Below are 18,360 nucleotides of genomic sequence, written 5' to 3'. Positions count from 1 at the left end.
CTGAAGAGTCACTGTGAAGCTCCGTGACGCTGGCTCCGGCCATCGCCATATTGGCAGTGTGAGACTCCACCACAACTCCAGAAATGGGCAAAGAGGTGGAGCGTGGGTGGAGCTGAGGTGCGCCAAATGAAGCCTGGTTGCTGAATCCTAGCGTCACTCAAAGCGGCCATGCTCATGATTATGCAGCACTTATCATTCGAATGAGTGAGTTATATAAAAATTCACCCCTGCGCAGTTGCACGATGAAGGAAATTAGCTATAGAGACCAAAACTGCTGCTTGCACCAGGCTGTAAACACGTTTTGTTTCAGCAGTTAAGTTGGGTGTTTTAATATGGAGACCTATGGGGATTTGACTTGCTTTTGCAGCCGGCCTTGAGTGGCCATTCACAGAACTGCAGGTTTTGGCACTTCCTCATTGGCTTCATGTTTCAGCCCCGGAGGTTGATCAAATCTGGCTTTTGGTTTTGTTATTTTACCGCGCCTTCCACGCAGGCTGTGATCAGTTGTGTTGACTTTGTCATTATTGTCAAAGGACCATGAAACCAACTATAACAAAATGTGAACAAGTTGCTGGTGATGCCACGTTGTTGTGATAGCACAAGACTGAACGTGCAACTTTGGATCCTCTAACTGTGCTTTGATAATTCCTCATAAAATGCTTGTTTGTATATCGAACTATGAAGGAAGGAATCTCTGTGTGTCTGAACAGCGGGGCCTCGACTTCACTGAGGCCATAAGATATTGGTGTGAGCTTTAGCACCCTGATGTGAAGACCTGAGCATTGCTAGAGGATGCAGATATGTCGCGGCAGGTGTCCTGTGACCAAACTCGGTGACACCACATTGTTCGGCTTGCAAGTGTGAAGGCAGTTTATGTGATTTGTATTTGAAGTAACAACAATATGCAGTTGAGTATAAGGCGCTTTTCATATTACCTCACCCCTTGTTAGTCATCAGGTGGATTTTCAAATCTACCTGCGGTTGCCACAGGGTGTGTAACATGACATGAATTCTTTCTCCTGATGTATATCTGCACTTAAAAAGCACTTACGTTTTCTCAAATACATGCGATGACACATGGTGCTTCATGATTACGCTTCATATTTTGACACGTATTTATTGCCCTGTGTAACCTGCCGACCTTGTAAAACACAGTGACTATGAATAAATGTGAATTAAGTTGAGTCAGTACACACAGCCCGAGCCAGAAAGGTGTGTATGTGTGTGTGTGTGTTTGCATCTATAATGTATGTCAAAGTTTAATCGAGGTATCATTTTCAACCAAAGTGACGAAGGAGAGAAAATGTGTCACACTGAACCTCTAAACAGCTTCTGATGTCTTAAAAATTAACAAATGTAAAAACTTAAAGAAAATAAATTCTCTCATGTAGGCAGCAGTGCAGTCAAAGTGTCTCCCTGACAACGATTTTCATCTGACCTTATCTTCACCAAACAATGAAAACAATGAAATCATCAAAAGAAAGCTGGACTTACTGAAGCCCAAATCATTTTGTGAAGCCTCAGCTGACTCGAAACTGAAGGAAAACAGCTTGGAGGCAGCAGGAAGTCCAGCACACACTCTGCAGATGCCATCAGGGGAATGACGAGAAATCTCAGACTTCTCAAAGTCTTTGAAGGTTTTGATTATCACAGGACGAAGAAGAAGAAGAAGAAAGAAATCGAGTGGCTCAAACCATTCTCAGCCAGCAACACATTAACAAAAGTCAGAGAGAACAGCTGGTTCAAATTTCTATTTATTCTATATGAAATAAATAAATAGACTCAAGTCAAATATAATGTAGCAGCGCAGCACTTTCTCTTATCTGTATTTCTATTTATTGCAAGTTTTATTGTGGACTTTTGCACTGAGTGCTGAGAGCATGTTTTGATGTCTTATCTTATCCTAATGTTTTGTGTTTTTATTGTGCATTGCTGCAAAAAGACTGAACAAACCTGACTTAAACTATGCAACAAAGACGAAAGGGACAGGCTGCTAATATAAATGGTTCATTGATGAATTTGTGGATCACCAAAGCATGAATTTAAGTAATTTATTAAGAAAAAAATGCAAACCTCAAACCTGTTCCAGCATTTCATATGTGACAGTTTGCTGCTTTTCTGTTTTATAATGGCAGAATTTAATATTCTGGGATCTAGACTGTTAGTCTGGCAACTAAAGTGACATGAAGATGTCACTATGGGTGACTGTGACGGACATTTTTCGCTATTAATTTCAAATTTTCTACACTAAATTAAATGAAAAGCTAAAATAAAGACAAAATGAATGAACAAATTATTTATTCATTGGGAGAGAACCTGAAATTGAAGCTGTTTTCTCAGCGAAGGCTCCAGCTTTCAACGATGGAGCCTCCGACAAATGAATAAAGACGCATTTACAGTTACATGTAAATGCAAAATGATTCTCTGAGACCATTCCAAAACAAACGGCACCACCATAAATCAGAGAGGCTGCCTGTTTTGACAACAGCCATACACATGACGCTGCAGGTTCAGAAAAAAGGAATGCACCCACCCACAGCAGAGGCCTCTGGGATGTGGCCGGACACACCCAAATTTAACACCCACCCTGAATGGATTGTGCCGCGACAGTTGAAGGTCCTGTGATTATGAACACAGTGCCGCTGTAACAGTGTGAATGTGGAGGAAGGGCGTAGCTGCGCATATAGACAGAATGTGCAGTAAACCTCCCCAGGTGAAGTTTTTTTTTTTTTCTTTTTTAAAAAGTGCTACTGTGCTTTCACACACCGACACGTTCCCATGTCGAGGCTTCAGTCTGACGGGTGTGTCTGCACGGAGCCAGCACATGGACTCCACACCACCTCCGCCTGTTTTCCTCCTCTTTGTTTCTTATTCTGAAGGAAAGGCTCCCTGTCGCACCGCAAGATTGTACTTGAAACCGTGAATCATTTGGAGAGTTGGCACAAACCACACCGCAGGCTTTGATTTCACCGAAATGGATCCACGGTGATTTCTCACTCGATCGCTCATCAAATCATCGGCTTAAATGAAACAAAGTGCGGAGAAGTGAAAACGGTTCAGCTCGTACAGGAGTCATCACCTGTGCACTCCAGTGTAATCCAACACAACTGTCCTGCCAACAGCCTGCTTTAATGATGCCGTAATGTTCAGTTCTCTTCGACATCGTCACAGATGTGTTCATTCAATCTGATGCTTATATTCAGAGGTGCTTCTTATATTCTGGCTCCATCATGAGTGCAAACAGGGAGGACAACACATAAACATAATGCAGTCCAATACAACAACACAGAAATAATGACCTCAGCAACAAAACATATGATTCAGATACACATTTCTGACAATATCACCAAAAGCCAATTAGAAACATCATAAAAGTGCAATTTATAGCTGAGCTGTTGCATTGGATTATCATAGATTATACAGGTGTGCCCCATGAAGTGGTCACTGGGTGTGTAACCTGGGCTGGGTGCTGACTCTAAACACCTTTAGGTACCACCCAAAATGTGTCAGTAGCATCAAGCGTCAAAAGTTCATCCTCATTCAGTCATCTTCAGTTATCCTTTGTCATTTTTTTTGTCTGTTCAGCTGCTTGTGTTTTAGGAAACGTTCAACATTGAAGAAGTTTGACATCTTCTGTAAAATGTTCTTAAAGTAAAATATCAAAAGAGTAAGAGTCAGATGTCGCATCAGTGCAAAAAGATTTCCATTCCCATCCCTTCATATTTCCTTTGATTGAACAGCAGGTGAAGCAGGCCCCAAATACGCGTTGAAAGTCAATGAACAACACTTCTATGTGTCATTTTTCAACCAAATGTAGTCCAGCTTTAACTGTCCACATCGCTTTCTTTCAACCATGCTGAAACTTTGATGGTCACGGCTGCTGTCTGCGTGGTTTCACATCTGTTCACACGTGTTAAGATTAGATGTATCTGTTGCTGAACGCTGCATTTAGCTGTAGCACTGCTGCATTTGCACTCTTATCAACTGAAGAGACGGTTTCAGTGAGCGGCGTTACATGCAACCTGTCTCTACAAGTTCCAGGCTCATTAGTTTGGGAGTGTGTTATTGTGTTATTTTTGCCGGGGCCATTGACCTCAACTGTTTGTGTGTGTGTGTCTGTGTGTGTGTGTGTGTGTGTGTGTGTGTGTGTGTGTGTGTGTGTGTGTGTTGTGTGTGTTTGCTTTTTTTATGCCTCTCCTCAACATTATGTGCAGCTGTTATTTCTATGTTTGAGTGTGTTTGCACAAAACAAAACAGAAAGTGAAGTGGATGAGAAAAACTGAGCTAAACTAAACTAAGGCAAGACTTAACAAGGCTTTTGCTGCAGTGGGTTCACTCTGAGTGAAGGACATACTTGTGTGATTGCCAGACTTCTGCTGTACTGAGGGTTTCACCGAGAAGGCTTAATCTGTAGTTTGTGTGGACAGTGTCTGTGTGTGTGTGTGCGCTTGCCTCCTCTGCACTCGGCTCAGGGCTCTTGATGGGACTGGACGACTGGCTGAACACTGATGAAGACTGCCTGCTGATGCTCTGAAATAAGAAATGAAGGAACAAACAAGAAGAAACTGTCAGATTTGAACAGAAAATGATAAAGCTCTATCCTGGGACTGCATGGCAGCATCTTTATCATTTAATTGTTTCAGAAAATGCTTAAAAATCATGTTGAAACCAATAAAAATCAATAATGTTTGCTTTTGACTTACATTCAACATTAAACCAGGTCAGTTCTACCTCGATTCAGCCACAACTGAATATATAAGTCATTACTGTTCACTCCAATTAATGGATGGGACCTGTGTGCACTTTCAATTCAATTCAAAATACTTTATTTGTCTCTCAGGAGGCAATTTAAGGCAGGTGAGTTTGGAAAAAAACAATTAATTTACACACATAAAACACAATCTACAAGCACAAATATGACACTGACAGTATTGAACGCCACCTCAAAGAAATGTTTTATGTATTAAAAGTATCAAAAAATGTAGAAAGAGAAGGTGCATTCATCAGTCGGTGCAGAAGGTAAAACGACCATTTCTTGCACTGTGGCCCATTAAAGCAGCTGGTGATGGTGAACTGTCTGAAAAGCAGACCGTGTGATTCCTCATGTTTCGGACCTGCGCTGCATCGTGTGGAGGTACAAACGTGATTATTTGCTGCACAGGGAGTGACGATGTTATTTCAGGAACCGCCGTAAAAACATGTCTCACTTCTGAATCGGGCGGCACCACAAAGGGAGGGTCCTTTTAAGACCGCAATATGCAGGATGAGAATGCTAATCTCAAGTCAGCCGTGACACAGTGATGTCAAACGAGGACTCCACCTGACTGACACATTTGTAAAATGAGCAAAACGCAGACTCAACTCTGTCTGACTAAATGTTTTTGTTCCACAGCTGAGAGATTTGACTTTAAATTCAAAGAAACTTAAAAGAAAAAACGTGTTGTGAAGTTTCGACCTGGTAAAATCCCGGAACAACAAGCAATAAATAACGTATCAACAGGCCTCTGAGACTTGAACATTATATACTTGCAATACTTGCAATGTTCGTATTGCTCTGATAGACTTGAGACTTGACTTGAACCTGTCTTGAATCAGACTTGACTTCAGACTTTCTCTTAGACTCGAGGGTTGACGTGTACTGGTCTCGAATGAACTGAGATTTGACTTGGACCTAAAAATGGCTCTGCTTGTTCCTGATTCTTCGTTTAAGCACAACAAATTACTGTCAAACGCTTCGATCTCTGTTCACTGTTTGTCTCCCAAGGTCTCTTTGTGGATCACAGCATAGAAACTCTCAATATGATGGATCATGTGTCAATATGATGGATCATGTGTCAGTATGCAGCCCCACGTTTAGCTGTCAAGTCTTTTGTACTCTGACACTGATTTGTCCAAATCACAATGGAGGAGAACTGAATTTTAATTGTGAAGCTCAAACCACTGATGAATAACATTTGAAAAACTCAACAAAACTGCAAACATAAAACACATCTTCGCCCTTTAAAAATGTGTCGAGCAGCACTACTTCCTGACGGTGCGAAGAGGACGTTGGCGCTCGGTTGTGTTCTGATGTCACTCTGAAGGCACTGACAAAACCGAAAACTGAATCAGAGCCAACAACAGTCAGAATAAACTCAGATGAGCTACATGTTTGCTATTTGTCAAGGAAAGCACCACAGAGCAGATCAGCAGAGGTGCCTCTAACAAATGTTAAAAATCTAAATACAGCAGTTCATGATGCAAAATACAGAGCACCTCAACACAAATCTTTGGTATCCTGGCAAACATAGCACTGTAGAAGGACACCCTCCAGCCAATCAGATTTCAGTATTCTTGCAGGGCATGGTGTAATGGACAGTGAGAGTGCTGAACTAATTGAATCAGGGGATTTTGTGCTCTAAGATGAGAGGGAAACCCTGCTGTCTAAGCTCAGATCAGTGCGGTTGACTGAGCACAGGTGATCCAACCAGGTGGAAGAATGTGTTTGTCTTCAAATGTGAGGGTGTGTCGCATCAGCAGAGTCAGACCGGGCGTGGCACCGCTGCCCTATCTAACACACCATGAGAATTCAGCTCAGAGTGCAGTGACTCAAACTCTAAACTCTAAATTATCAGGACGCCAAGGAAGGCGCAGAGGAAATCCTCATGTATCTGCTGCACTCAGTGCCAGAGAGACATCGAATAAAAGCAGGAGCTGAAGAAAGAATATTTTTATCAAAGAGAGCAGATATTATTCAAATGTCTTCAGCCGACAGCAGAGACCTTGTGTAAACCATCCCAAGGGCGAAGGCCGCGGCATTCAGGAAGTGATCATTTATCAGGGCAGGGAAGAGTTCGCCGCCAGGACGAGACTGGCAGCGCCTCGCAAAAAGTCATCAATGACGAAGAAGAGTCAGATAAACCAGAGCTGAGAGCCAGCACGGCAACAGGTGACGAACTCTGAGACCTGCAGCACAGTTTGGTTTCATCTACAGAACCGTGCAATTAACAATAGCACGTTTAATCTTGGCAGTGACATAGAGGCTGTTAATTAGTCAGTCAACTGGCAAAGGGCAGGACAGGCAAGAGTTTCACAATCCCTCAGAGACGGTGAGCAGATGATGCTCTCATTCTGTCAGGAAGAGAAATGGCGGCAAGAAGACGACACTTAATCATTTTCAATGGATATTAACTGTTTGCTGTCAGTGTTTCCTCACTGTCAGGAACAAAACCAAATCATGCATCGACGAACATAAACATGCTGTCCTTCCTGACGAAACTCGACTTTCTATGTAACAAAATCAGCGAGCTGCACGAGTGTTTAGCGTTTAAACAAAGCAGCCGCGCACGCAACTTAGCAAGAGAAATAAAAGCAGCAAAGTTTGACTGGAATCACGAGCTTTCTGACTGAATCTGGACAGACGTTCAGTGATGCTTCACAGCTGCAGACAGCAGACGCATCTCAGCCATTTCATTTTTGCCATTTGTAGCCTTTTATTGACATGACAGGAAACACAAAGAGATCAAGGCGGTGGCATCAGGGCTGCAACCAGCCATTATTTTCATTATCCATGAATCTGCCCTTTATGTTACAGAGGAATCAAATAATCTATTTGTCTATAAAATGTCAGAAAACATTATTTCCCACAGCCTGAGCTCACATCTTACTATCACGTCTGATGAAGAAAAACATCAAATCCTGAGATTTGACGCAATTAGAATGAAAAGATGAATCACACCCAGTTTGTCAAAACAATAAAAAGTGAAAACTATTGTTCACTGCTATGTTGTTGCTGCGCGACAACATGACGCAACGCTCCGATGCAGCATGTCCTGACTTTTCATCGTCTTTTCTCCTTTATGTAGTGAAAATGTCTCCCACTCCCACAAACATTCACCAGCATTGTTTATCTCTGATCGCAAGCTGTGAAAGTTCACAGCGAAGTGTCAGAATGAATAAATCATCATTATGTGGGACACGCTTGCATTGCTGATGCTCCTCTGACAGCTGCAAAGTAGCTCAATCTGACGAACTAATGAACTATCTGAGACGTTCAACAGCCGAGATGCAGTTTGAGACAGATGCTGACTTTAACAACAAGAGTCAGTCGTGAAATCTCAGCATAAACCATCAAGATTCATGTATTTATGTCTGTGTTCTTATCTGGAATGAAGGGAGCACACAGCTTCAGACTCAGGGACTGGAATCATACCCAAAAACTGTGGAGAATTATATTCACAGCTCCTCCTATTGCTCCAAGTTACTTTAAATCATAGCTGAGGCACGAAATTACACCTGCAATGGCCTGTTTGTGTATTTCACATCATTTTAGAGTGTTTTAAGTCACATTTTCTCCTGCTTTTGTACTGTTTTATGCTTTACCTTTGCTTAAATAGGAAATCTGTACATTAAATAGATGATTATTAATGTATGGTGGTAATTAAGGGGATTTAGAGGTGGCTGACTATTGGTACAAGATGAATTTTAGAAAAGCCAACTGGCCTACAGGGGTGTAATGGGGGCAGTGGGGCTACTTAAAGCAGCTTTTAAGTTGCTTTTGTCCTCCTCACTGCTTCAATAACACTGTTTTATTATGTTTACCGGGGTGTCACATACAGCTCGGGGCCCCAGAAAGTTTTGTCCCAGCCCCCCTTACAGTAGAGCTGGTTTTAACAAGCTTTGCACCAGGAGAAGAAGCGGGACATGGGGCTCACCTCGGTCGTGCTCCGCTGCTGGTACATCAGGTCGGACTCCTGGCTGCTGACGCTCAGGTGTTGCAGACTCGGCAGGTACACCGGGGAGACCACCTGCTGCATCATAGGCTGCTGTATCATCGGCTGCTGCATGAGGACGTAGGACTGCTGCTGCACGGCCTGCTGCATCGGAACCAGGTACCGCACCGTCTCATAGCCGTTCATCGCGTACTGCATCGGGGACACCGACCCGGTCGAGATCACCGTGTTGGTCACCGGCTCCGGAGAGGCCACCTGCACGGTGCGGTAGGTCGTCGACGTCTTCTGGCTCGTCTGGACAGACATGTTGATGAATCGGCGGAGCGAATCAGCTCAGACTCGAACAAAACCGATAGAAAACAAATACAACAGACGAAAAGTTTGTTTCGCAAAGTCGCTTCGGGATAAAACCGCGCAGGTTCCTCAGGTCGTTTTCCTGTGAGGGTTTTAAGCGGAGCGAAGAAGTGTGGCGCCCCAGTTTCACTTCCTCCTCTGCGGGACAAACTGGAGAAGAAAGTCCGGTTAGTGGAGTCCTACCACGGAGAGGAAGACCAAATAACTGAGGGAGGCGCTCTGCTCCTCTATGCAAATACTGCTGTGCGCATCAGGTGGGAGGGCTCAGAGGACAGAGCTGAGGGAAGTCCCACCTGGTTCCTGTGACAGGCTGAACACGCAGGTTCAGGTGTAACGGTGAGACAGAGACTGGTTCCCGCGTCTGTGTTCAGTCCAGGTGCTCATCTCACATTCTCAAATCATCCTGGTGAAAGATGACATTTCAAACTAAATATAAGTGACACTGTCATATAATAAAGTGCTGTCAGACGTAAACACACCTGAAGATTTAACCCACACTACGAACACCTGTCGACAGTACAGTAGGTGAAGCAAAGGTAAAGAAGCTGCTGAACCTGCAGCAGCCACTAGGTGGAGACAAACAGCCACAGACAGAAGTGACCTGCTGCAGACCACTCTTTTATTTCATTCTGGCAGTTTGCAGTTTGTTTCATAATGTCAGTTTCGTTTGAGTTTTAGGAATGTGTTGGATTATTTGCAATGTTGAATATTTTGTCTGCTTTTAGTCATATTGTTATTCTAAATGATGGTCTTATTTTTGATATGGTACCATATTTGTATTCTGGTTTACTCAGATGAACAGAGATGTTATCAGTGTCACTTATTACACCTGTGCTTTTGTCGCTATGATAAATCTTAATATCTATCGTAAAGAATTTCTATAATGAAACTGGCATTTTTGAGACTGGGCTTTCTATAACAACAACGTGCTTTTTTTGTTTTGTTTTGTTTTGTTTTGTTTTGTTTCAATCCCCGTGTATTTTTCCTATACTTATCAATACTTTCCATTTGCAATATATTTTCTATAGTCTTTTGTATAAACTGTACATAACATAGTCAGTTAATTGTTTTGTCTTTTGTCTTTTGTATTTTTCATTTTCATTTTCTGTTGCCTTTGCTACCGCTATTTTTATTGATGCTGCCTGTAACACCAAAGCTTTCCCCTGCTTGGTATCAATGAAGTTTATCTTATCTTATCTGTATCTTATGTGTACGTCGTCTGTATCTTATGTGTACGTCAACGTCCGTGTGTTGTCTACTCTCGCGATGTGTAGCGAGAACAGGCAACGTAATTGAACGTTCCATGAGGAAGCGTCTTTTATTTATCGGGCACAATAATGGCTGCTACCCAACAAGTCTGTCTTTTCCTACCCGCTCCAGTCGTTTTTGGAGGGTCAGCTATGTGTCAGTCGTAGTCCTGAAGCCGCCATTACCTCAGGTGAGAGAAAATAAAACAGACTTCTCTGACAACACAGTTTGTCAAACGTTTTTAGTCGCCCTATGTTTAGCATCTTGTTGTCCTTCAACTCCGGCTAGTTCCGTTATCTTTTATCTGGGCATCCTATAGCTGACCAAACTACATTGTAAACATTTCTAATTGAACAGCGCAACGCTTTCGGTTGATGTATATTAATGTTAAAACTCGACGTCAGACATTTTGCGAATGATGTCGCTGCCGATCTTCGATTCGGCATTAGTTAAAGTACATAAGCAGCAACTGTTATCGTGGAAATGTACGTTTTAAAACCGGCTCATCTGTTTCTCCCATCACCGAAACGCACATTAACGAACAACCTCTAAGAATCGATTGGAAATAAATGTTCTTGCATGATTGAAATATTCGCTTAATGTATGATATCATGTAAATATCAAAGGCCTCACAGAGTAATATACCTGTTACTCTGACTGTCAAACACCTTAAAATGCCCAATGTCTGAATGGAGTTTTGCTGTGGCCTCGTTCGTCGGTAAAGATAGACATTGCTACCTTAATGTTTTAAAATCAGTTTTATTACACTCTGTTTTGCGAGGTAATGTTATGTGTTATGTCAGGTTTATGTAGAGGTAAACCTCTGGTCTTTGTCAGTGATGCAGGCGCTGCTGCTGCAGCAGGAATTATGTAATCCAGTCTGTCTGCCGTCATCCTCTGGAATAATCCCGCAGTCAGAAGAGAGGCCAAGATCCCTTTGTGATACATGTCCGCTATTTATTTCCATTTAGGAACTGAGCGATGCTTTCAAAGGCAACTTTATTTTCAAACATGTTTGCATTTAATGTGTATATACATGTTGTTTTCTATTCCTATTTTGTATTCCTTTTGATTGTGTATTTATTCTTTGACTACTCCTTTTTTATTCTTGTTTTTGTTGTAATATAATGTCCCCGGTGTTGGATCAATAAAGTTATCCTATTTTATCCATTTTTCACCTCCCCTCAAGCCTTTTTAAAGCTTTTTCATTTATGAATATGTCATTTGCAAAAAAATCCTAAATGCAAGGCTAAACTTGGAAAATTCAAAATTCACAAAAAAATTCACAAAAAAAATTGGAAAAGGCTATTTTGTTCTGATAGATGGAGGGGAAATGGGTTTAACAGACCCTCTATAGTTCCCTATTTTTAGATAAATCTACCAAACATTTTGCATTTAAAAAAAATATTTTCACCAGGGGTTGTGATATGTAGATTAAATGTTAAAAATGTCAGTATGTGTGTAATTAAGGACAGAACATCAAAAGAGTGAAGCTCATTAGTATATTAAATGGATTAAATGGATGAGATTGTCATACAATTGACCTTTGACCTCTGCTCTCTCCTTAGTTCCTCCCCTGGCCTGGCTGCTTACCCACAATGCATTGCCAGAGGGTTTTGTGTGTCTCAGACAGACCAGTGTAACCATTGTTGCTGCTATTTCATCAGCCAGTCCACATCACAGCAGCACAGCAGGAAGGTTGGAGCATTTTCACCATCTGACTTATTTAATTATATTTGCATGTCTTCTGTATTGTTGCTGTAATCTGAGGCATGTGGATATTTCTGGGAAAATGTGCAGGAAGAATAAAATGTGTTTTGCTGCTGCAGAGAAGTGTGTAGCAGAGGCTCTTTTGTTCTGTCGTTTTCTGTTAATGACCTCTTTGTAGATGTAACAATGCTGAAACCTCTCTGTCTCTTTTTTTCCAGGCCCTTTCCTAGTTGATCATTCATTGTCTTACTGAAATCATGTCTGGCCCAGGGGATTTACCAGGTGAGTTCTCCTTGCTGCAGAAGTCATGATGCTTTGGTCTGGCTCTGTTTTTCATGGTTTGGGCTTGGTTAAATGCAAACACAATGATATTTTAGACAATAGTGTGCTGCTAAACTTTGTGGCTTTTCCTGTTTCAATGCAACAGTGCCCCCTGGCACAAAGCCAGGTTCATAAACAAGTGGTTTTCCCACCGACAGCTTTGGATTGTATTAGGAACACTGACTGTGAGGCAGATCTTGTCACCCAACATCGGTGTCCGACTTCACTAATGTTCTTGTGGCTGAATGGGAGCAAATCCCTGCAGCCAGGTTCCAAGATCTTGTGGAAAGCCTGAAACCAGAGGAGTGCAGGCTGTTGTCGAGGCATCTTAATGTGCTTGGATTAGGAATGAAATGTTCAGTGATCACATAAAGTTCAGTTGTCCACACATTTTTGGCCCTGCAGTGAAGTTTCTGATGGTTCGGTCTGCAAAATCATGCTGCCGCTGCTTCAACCTTCAGTATGTTTTCTGTGAGCTTGAACTTGAAGGCATCACAGTGGTTTTATCTATGGATTGGAAGCAGACAGAGAATATACACCATAATGAGTTACATCACACATAGGGTGAGATTACACAGATTTTTTTGTCTCCCTCACCAGACAAATTGGAATTGATTGCAAGGAGCCACACGGTCATAGGAATGCGGCATGACATTGGAGCTTCTACCAGTAGCAGCGATTTCACAACAGCAAACCAAAACCAAAACAATTTGTCAGCCTACTAATGCAGCATGATCCAAGTCTGCGGGCTCAGCTTGTTTGCCCACAGTGAATACATTTTCTCTTCAGTTTTGCTAAATAAGCCAGATCTTTGCTCGGTTGAAGCACTGCTATGTATGCTTACATATGTAATAATATAATGATTAGAAGTCTTACAGTATCCTGGTAATGACTATAATTGGGATATAACAAAACAAAATGACCAGTATCAAGATTTTCTGTTCTGAGTTTTGAACACAGTATTTGATGTTCACATGAACAAACATAGAAATGGAATACTCCAAATCTGATGCGAGTTTGTTGGGAGACTTGCCAACTGGTGAGCCAGTTAACCGTCACACCCAGTATCTGAGTGATGCACTCCCAGTCACAGAAACTGAGGAGAAAGCTTGTTAAGGTGTCTTTGTTGTTTGTATCTGCAGCCATAGAGGGTTCTGGGATGGGCGGGATGAAGCTTCCTGTCGGGATGACCCGACGAGCCCTCAGCTACGACGATAACCTGGAGGCCCCCATGTCCACGCCCCCCCATGACATCAGCATCAACAACCTGTGGAGACGACCAATCATACCAGAAAGGAGGTTCTCACACCTGGCTGAGGTGAGAACCCCCCCCCCCACACACACACACACACACACACACAGAGCAGCTTTACCTATTTTGCCATTCAGAGGCAGAGTGGATGCAGTGATGATGATTACGATGTTGGTGTGTGTTTTTTTCCACCAGGAGGACGAGAGCGGGGCTGTGACTCACTCGGTGCCGGACAGCACCCCCTCCAGGTCACCAAGTGTAGTGAAAGCCAAGGCCTCCTCTGTCATCATGAATTCTCTCATCACCAGTATGCTGCATCTGTTAATTACACAAATTCTATATATTAGCAGTTCCACAGAAAAGTGAACTATCAAAATAGATCACGAACAAGTAAAATAAATATAAAAATAAAGGATAACTGTTAAATTTACAAAGAACAAAGTAGTTAATGACAAATCAAGCTAGTTAACTCTGAAGTTATGACTGCTCTGTTGTCTGTTGTCCAACAATCATTGAAGGTATTTTTTCTCCGCCTCTCAGAGCAGACTCAGGATAGCGTGTACAAGTTTGAGCAGACGATGGGGCTGACTGACGCCAGCTACACGCCCCACAAAGGCCTCACCGCCGAGGAGACGAGACACCACCACCGCATCCCCGAATCCCTCCATGTAAGATACACTTCAACACACCGACGGCACCGCATACACGTGTACAGTACAACCAAGATGCAGTTGATATTTTATAAGCAGCACTGGAAGTGACGCTTTTCTAAGTAATGCATTACTGTAATTCCACTTCTTTTCATGGTAACTAGAAACATAAGTAATTAGTTACTATGTTGTTATTTTTGTCTTATGTGAAAATAGCTTTTTAAAAAAATGACATGACATTTGTTCAGAGATTCTGTTATGGTTATGGTTATGCCACTAGCTGCCAGTGTAGCCTCAAGACATGTTTTTTTATGTTTCAAACTTGTGGTCTTCAAACCCAACTAACCCAAAATGACTCAAATGACATCACGTGAGGCGATTTATCAGGTTTGATGCAGCCAAAGAAACTGTTTTTCCATATATGCAGTTATACGAAACAGACTGTGATGTGAAAAGTCTGTTCCCCTTTAAAATTTGTAGCTGTCAATTTACTGCTTTATAATAATTTTATGATAACATCAGAGCTCCATAGAAATGAATTCTACCTCCTTGTACATCTCAGATTTCACGTTAGACTGAGGCCTGTTTTGTTGTTGCTTTTTAGAAACTGCAGATCCAGAGCATGGAGTCCAGAGAGGAGCGGCAGAACTCCTCCGCCCAGTCCACTCCATCCAACACACCACACAGCTCCCCAAAACAACAACGCAGGTACACACGCAAACACACACACTGAGTATCCCCTGCCCTGTACAAACATTGACAAATCTCCACCCCGCTCAAGTTCACACACTGTTTGTGTGTTCGCGTAGGACCTGGTTCGGCAGTACAAGTTCCGAGGTCAGCATCAGCTCCTCCAACAGCAGTGTGGACATGGGAGACACGGCGGGAGGAGTCGGAGGCGTTGTTGAACGGTGGAGCGTGTTTGGGCCGCGGCCGCTCGTCCACAAGTCGACTTCTGACCTGGGATCAGACCCTTCGACTGCAGGTAAACAGCGTCGCCTCACTGTGAGTCACTGAATCTAAAAGTGCTTGAATGTTGGTTTGTGGTGTCTGAACAGAGAACAGAAATGAAAACACGATAATTCCCTCAGACGGTGAAGGATTTTGTATAATGGTTGTCAGCTAACTTCCCTTGGCGTCATTTTTTTTACTAAACAAACTACAAAACCAAAGTGGAAATGGAAACTCTTCAATAAAACCTCCAATAAATCCCAGTGAAGACAGTTTTACAGACAGTTTTTTTTGCATGTTCAGGCGTAAACAGAAACTTGGTGATAGATGAGTTACTTTGTTGTTCTTTTTGTCTCCAATTTGGGTTAATGGGCGAACAAATGACCTTCAGACTAACGGTAAACACTGACCAAAAGTCTGAGCTCACCGCCCTGTGAGCCTGTTACCTTTATTGACTTTTTTTCTATTAGTTACGAGTTTTTCTGCTCCCCAGTGATATAATAATCAGATCGGACAAGTTGAAATTCAGATCACTGGCGGCTGCAGAGAAACAACATTTAGATGTTCACATGTGGGACGTTTCGGCCTGTTTGGAAACTACCCGAATCTTTTTCCAGGATGACTTTAGGTAGGTCATTTTAAACAAGCAGGAGAAGTTTCTGGTGTCTGGTTTAGTTTGACAAGTGAAAACAGCAGTGAGTAACATCAGCCTTAGGATCTGACAAAAGACTTCTGAATGTTCAACAAACCAAATAACTGCTGCTATCATTTACATGGCGGGAAACATTACCTGTGAAGCTGTTTTTTATGTCCATTAATATGTGTAAATTGAAAGATACTGATATTTCTAACAGAGGCTCTTGCAGTAACGTGACAGACTAACTTCACTTGTGCTCCTCACTTTAATAATGTTCATCATTAGCAGGAACGCTTTATTTTAACTAGAATGCATAAAAATAGATTTGTAGGTTAATTCACGTAAAATCCTTTTTGTTTGTTCGAACAGGCATTAATACATGAAACACAGCTGCCCTCAACCTAAACAGGAAGATGTCAGTTCATTTCTCTTGATTTTAAGAGTTTTCTTTTCACATTCAGGGGCTGTTTTAAATGAGAAAATAGAAAAATGATAAAGTAAATAAGTAAAACTTTTTTAGCCCTTTTCAAAACCAGGGTTACAAAATAAGATGTTAAAAAGCATTTGAACATTATTCAAATTATTTTTCAATACAGAAGCATATTTCTGTAAATCTAATCAACATCTGGATCATCGTTCAAGTTCAGCTTGTTTTATTTATATACTCCAAAATCACATGTTTGTCTCAAAGCGCAGAACAGACAGACGTAGCTGTAAAAGATTTACAATTTGGAGACCCAGTTGGAGTTAAAATGTTAAGTAGATAAAAAGGAAAGTAAAATATCAGGTACACAAAGTATAATATTTGCTTATGTGTTAGGTGTGATAAGTTAAAGAGAGAAAGTGTTTCATAAAGCTGGATGACTGTTGACGAACTGGCATCATAGAAAGTTCCTGAGAGTCGACAGACTGCAGTAACTGCTGTGAACCAGTCATTCATGGTGGAGGTAAAAACATAAAAGCTGCAGTTAGACATCTGATATAAATGAACAACTTCCAAGCTTTGAGCATCGTGCAAGTTCTTCTGCCAAAATACGAGAACTTAGCTTCTTTTCTCTTTTCCCAGCAGGCTTTGCGCTGCAGGCGTACCGCGGTGCCCAGAAGCCGACCCCCATGGAGGTAATGAAGTCGCAGGCCACGCGGCTGGCAGACAACCCTGCTGCTCAGGCGGCGGCCCCTCCCAAAATGGAGATTCCAACAGTGGAGGGTCGACGTCAGGGAGCGCGACCACACAAGCTCAAACCCAGAGACATGAACATCCTGACGCCGTCCGGCTTCTGAGAGGACACACGACGTCGGAGCTGCACGTCGCTCACATCCTGAAGGTCCCATGAAGTGAGAGCGGCTCTCACATACTGTCTCACAACCTGTTGCTTCAGTGTGTCAGACGTCCATTTCATTCATTTTCAAGTCCTTTAATCTTCAGCGGCTTCACCTGTTAGCATGTCTTAGCTGTTAGCATCTTGCACTTGATATTTCCATCCAGTAATGAGATCATAGATTTTTGGATGCCTCCAAATATGAATTTGCTCTATTACATTTTTGTACATCATCCCTGTTGGTAATAAACACACTGTTCTCAACAAGTTAATAACTGACATCTGGAAGCTTAGCTGGTAAACAAAGCCCAAGTTAGAGAAATTTATAATAAGGAGAAAACAAACCACTCAGACTGTCTGCTTTAAACATCCATCATAGTTTACAGTCCAACTTCCTGCTTCCTTTGACATACCATAATAACTGTAGTGGTGCACTGACGGTTTTCCTGTCAGATGAGGGGCTCACATTTCAAGTGTGCCACCTTTAAGTTTTCCCTGCGAATAAAGTGGATTAGCTCATCTTGCTAGCAGCAAATACATGAATCTGAATTTGGGTGCCAGTTTGAAACATCATCAGTGTTATTCGCCCATTTTTCTGCTGACAGGTATCTGGCCTTCATGGTGCCGGTCATGACATTTCCCTCGTTCTCGTCGTCCTTCCTAAAAGCCATTTCATGGGACCTTTAACTCTAACACCAGATAACCACTGTTCTGTCCACCGTCATCGCCATCGAAGCTATTCTGGATTTAAAAAAAAAAAAAGAAGTGTCGACAGTTTCCCATCTGTGCTGCTTTGAGGCATTTACTGTGTTGCTTGGCTGTTGTCCTTCATCTGTTTAGCTCTTAGCTAATCTAGCTGCAGCATGTTGAAAAAATTCAGCATGAATGAAGGTGAAGATGATGGTGATCCTGGGTTAAAATGATCCCCCGTACATGCACTTTATCCCCCCCACTGAGACCAGCTCCATCATCTGTCATCCAGTGTAAATGAATGCTTCAGTGTTTTTAGACTTTACACGCTGTCAGTCTCTAAAAACCATTCTTCTTCTTAAAGGGGCTTTTCACTAAGCAGGGTGGGAACAACGAGGCTAATCAATTCCTTAAGTGTAGTTTAATACGAGTTAAACCAATAGAACAAAAATCCATAAATAATTGTAGAAATTTTGTCTCAGGAAATTTTGGAAATTTAGCAGGCTCCTGCTCATTG

At 42.1% G+C, this 18,360-nt stretch overlaps 2 protein-coding genes across 4 annotated transcripts in view; one reads left to right on the top strand and one right to left on the bottom strand.

Annotated features, from left to right (window-relative positions):
* Positions 1-9,251, bottom strand: part of pof1b (POF1B actin binding protein) — a 31,500-nt gene extending 22,249 nt beyond the window's left edge. For both annotated transcript variants that reach the window (XM_041952627.1, XM_041952628.1), the window contains exons 1-2: positions 8,694-9,251; positions 4,453-4,530 (exon numbers count right to left, since the gene is read on the bottom strand). In XM_041952627.1, the coding sequence (XP_041808561.1) occupies positions 4,453-4,530; positions 8,694-9,017 (402 nt within the window). In that variant the 5' untranslated portion in view covers positions 9,018-9,251. The remainder of the gene's footprint in view (positions 1-4,452; positions 4,531-8,693) is intronic.
* A 1,127-nt stretch (positions 9,252-10,378) lies between these two features.
* Positions 10,379-17,899, top strand: LOC121617239 (putative monooxygenase p33MONOX). 2 transcript variants are annotated; one of them, XM_041952343.1, is made up of 9 exons: positions 10,379-10,503; positions 11,882-12,011; positions 12,242-12,305; positions 13,487-13,662; positions 13,792-13,903; positions 14,137-14,264; positions 14,851-14,954; positions 15,056-15,231; positions 16,904-17,899. In XM_041952343.1, exons 3-9 carry the CDS (start codon positions 12,281-12,283, stop codon positions 17,113-17,115), a joined length of 933 nt encoding a protein of 310 aa, XP_041808277.1. In that variant the 5' UTR covers positions 10,379-10,503; positions 11,882-12,011; positions 12,242-12,280; the 3' UTR covers positions 17,116-17,899. The 2 variants fall into 2 exon arrangements, with proteins under 2 accessions (XP_041808277.1, XP_041808276.1); XM_041952342.1 differs by having other exon boundaries at positions 16,901-17,899.
* Positions 17,900-18,360: the final 461 nt, after the last annotated feature.

Source organism: Chelmon rostratus, chromosome 14 (assembly GCF_017976325.1).
Source record: "Chelmon rostratus isolate fCheRos1 chromosome 14, fCheRos1.pri, whole genome shotgun sequence".
NCBI classification, from domain to species: Eukaryota; Metazoa; Chordata; class Actinopteri; order Chaetodontiformes; family Chaetodontidae; genus Chelmon; species Chelmon rostratus.
This window is presented reverse-complemented; position numbering and strand designations above follow the sequence as displayed.

Bases quoted from the DNA above. Each gene is read 5' to 3' on its own strand.
- LOC121617239 (XM_041952342.1), top strand. From the start codon at position 12,281: ATGTCTGGCCCAGGGGATTTACCAG. The intron at 12,306-13,486 runs GTGAGTTCTCCT...TTGTATCTGCAG, and splicing joins TGGCCCAGGGGATTTACCAG to CCATAGAGGGTTCTGGGATG. The intron at 14,265-14,850 runs GTAAGATACACT...GTTGCTTTTTAG, and splicing joins GCATCCCCGAATCCCTCCAT to AAACTGCAGATCCAGAGCAT.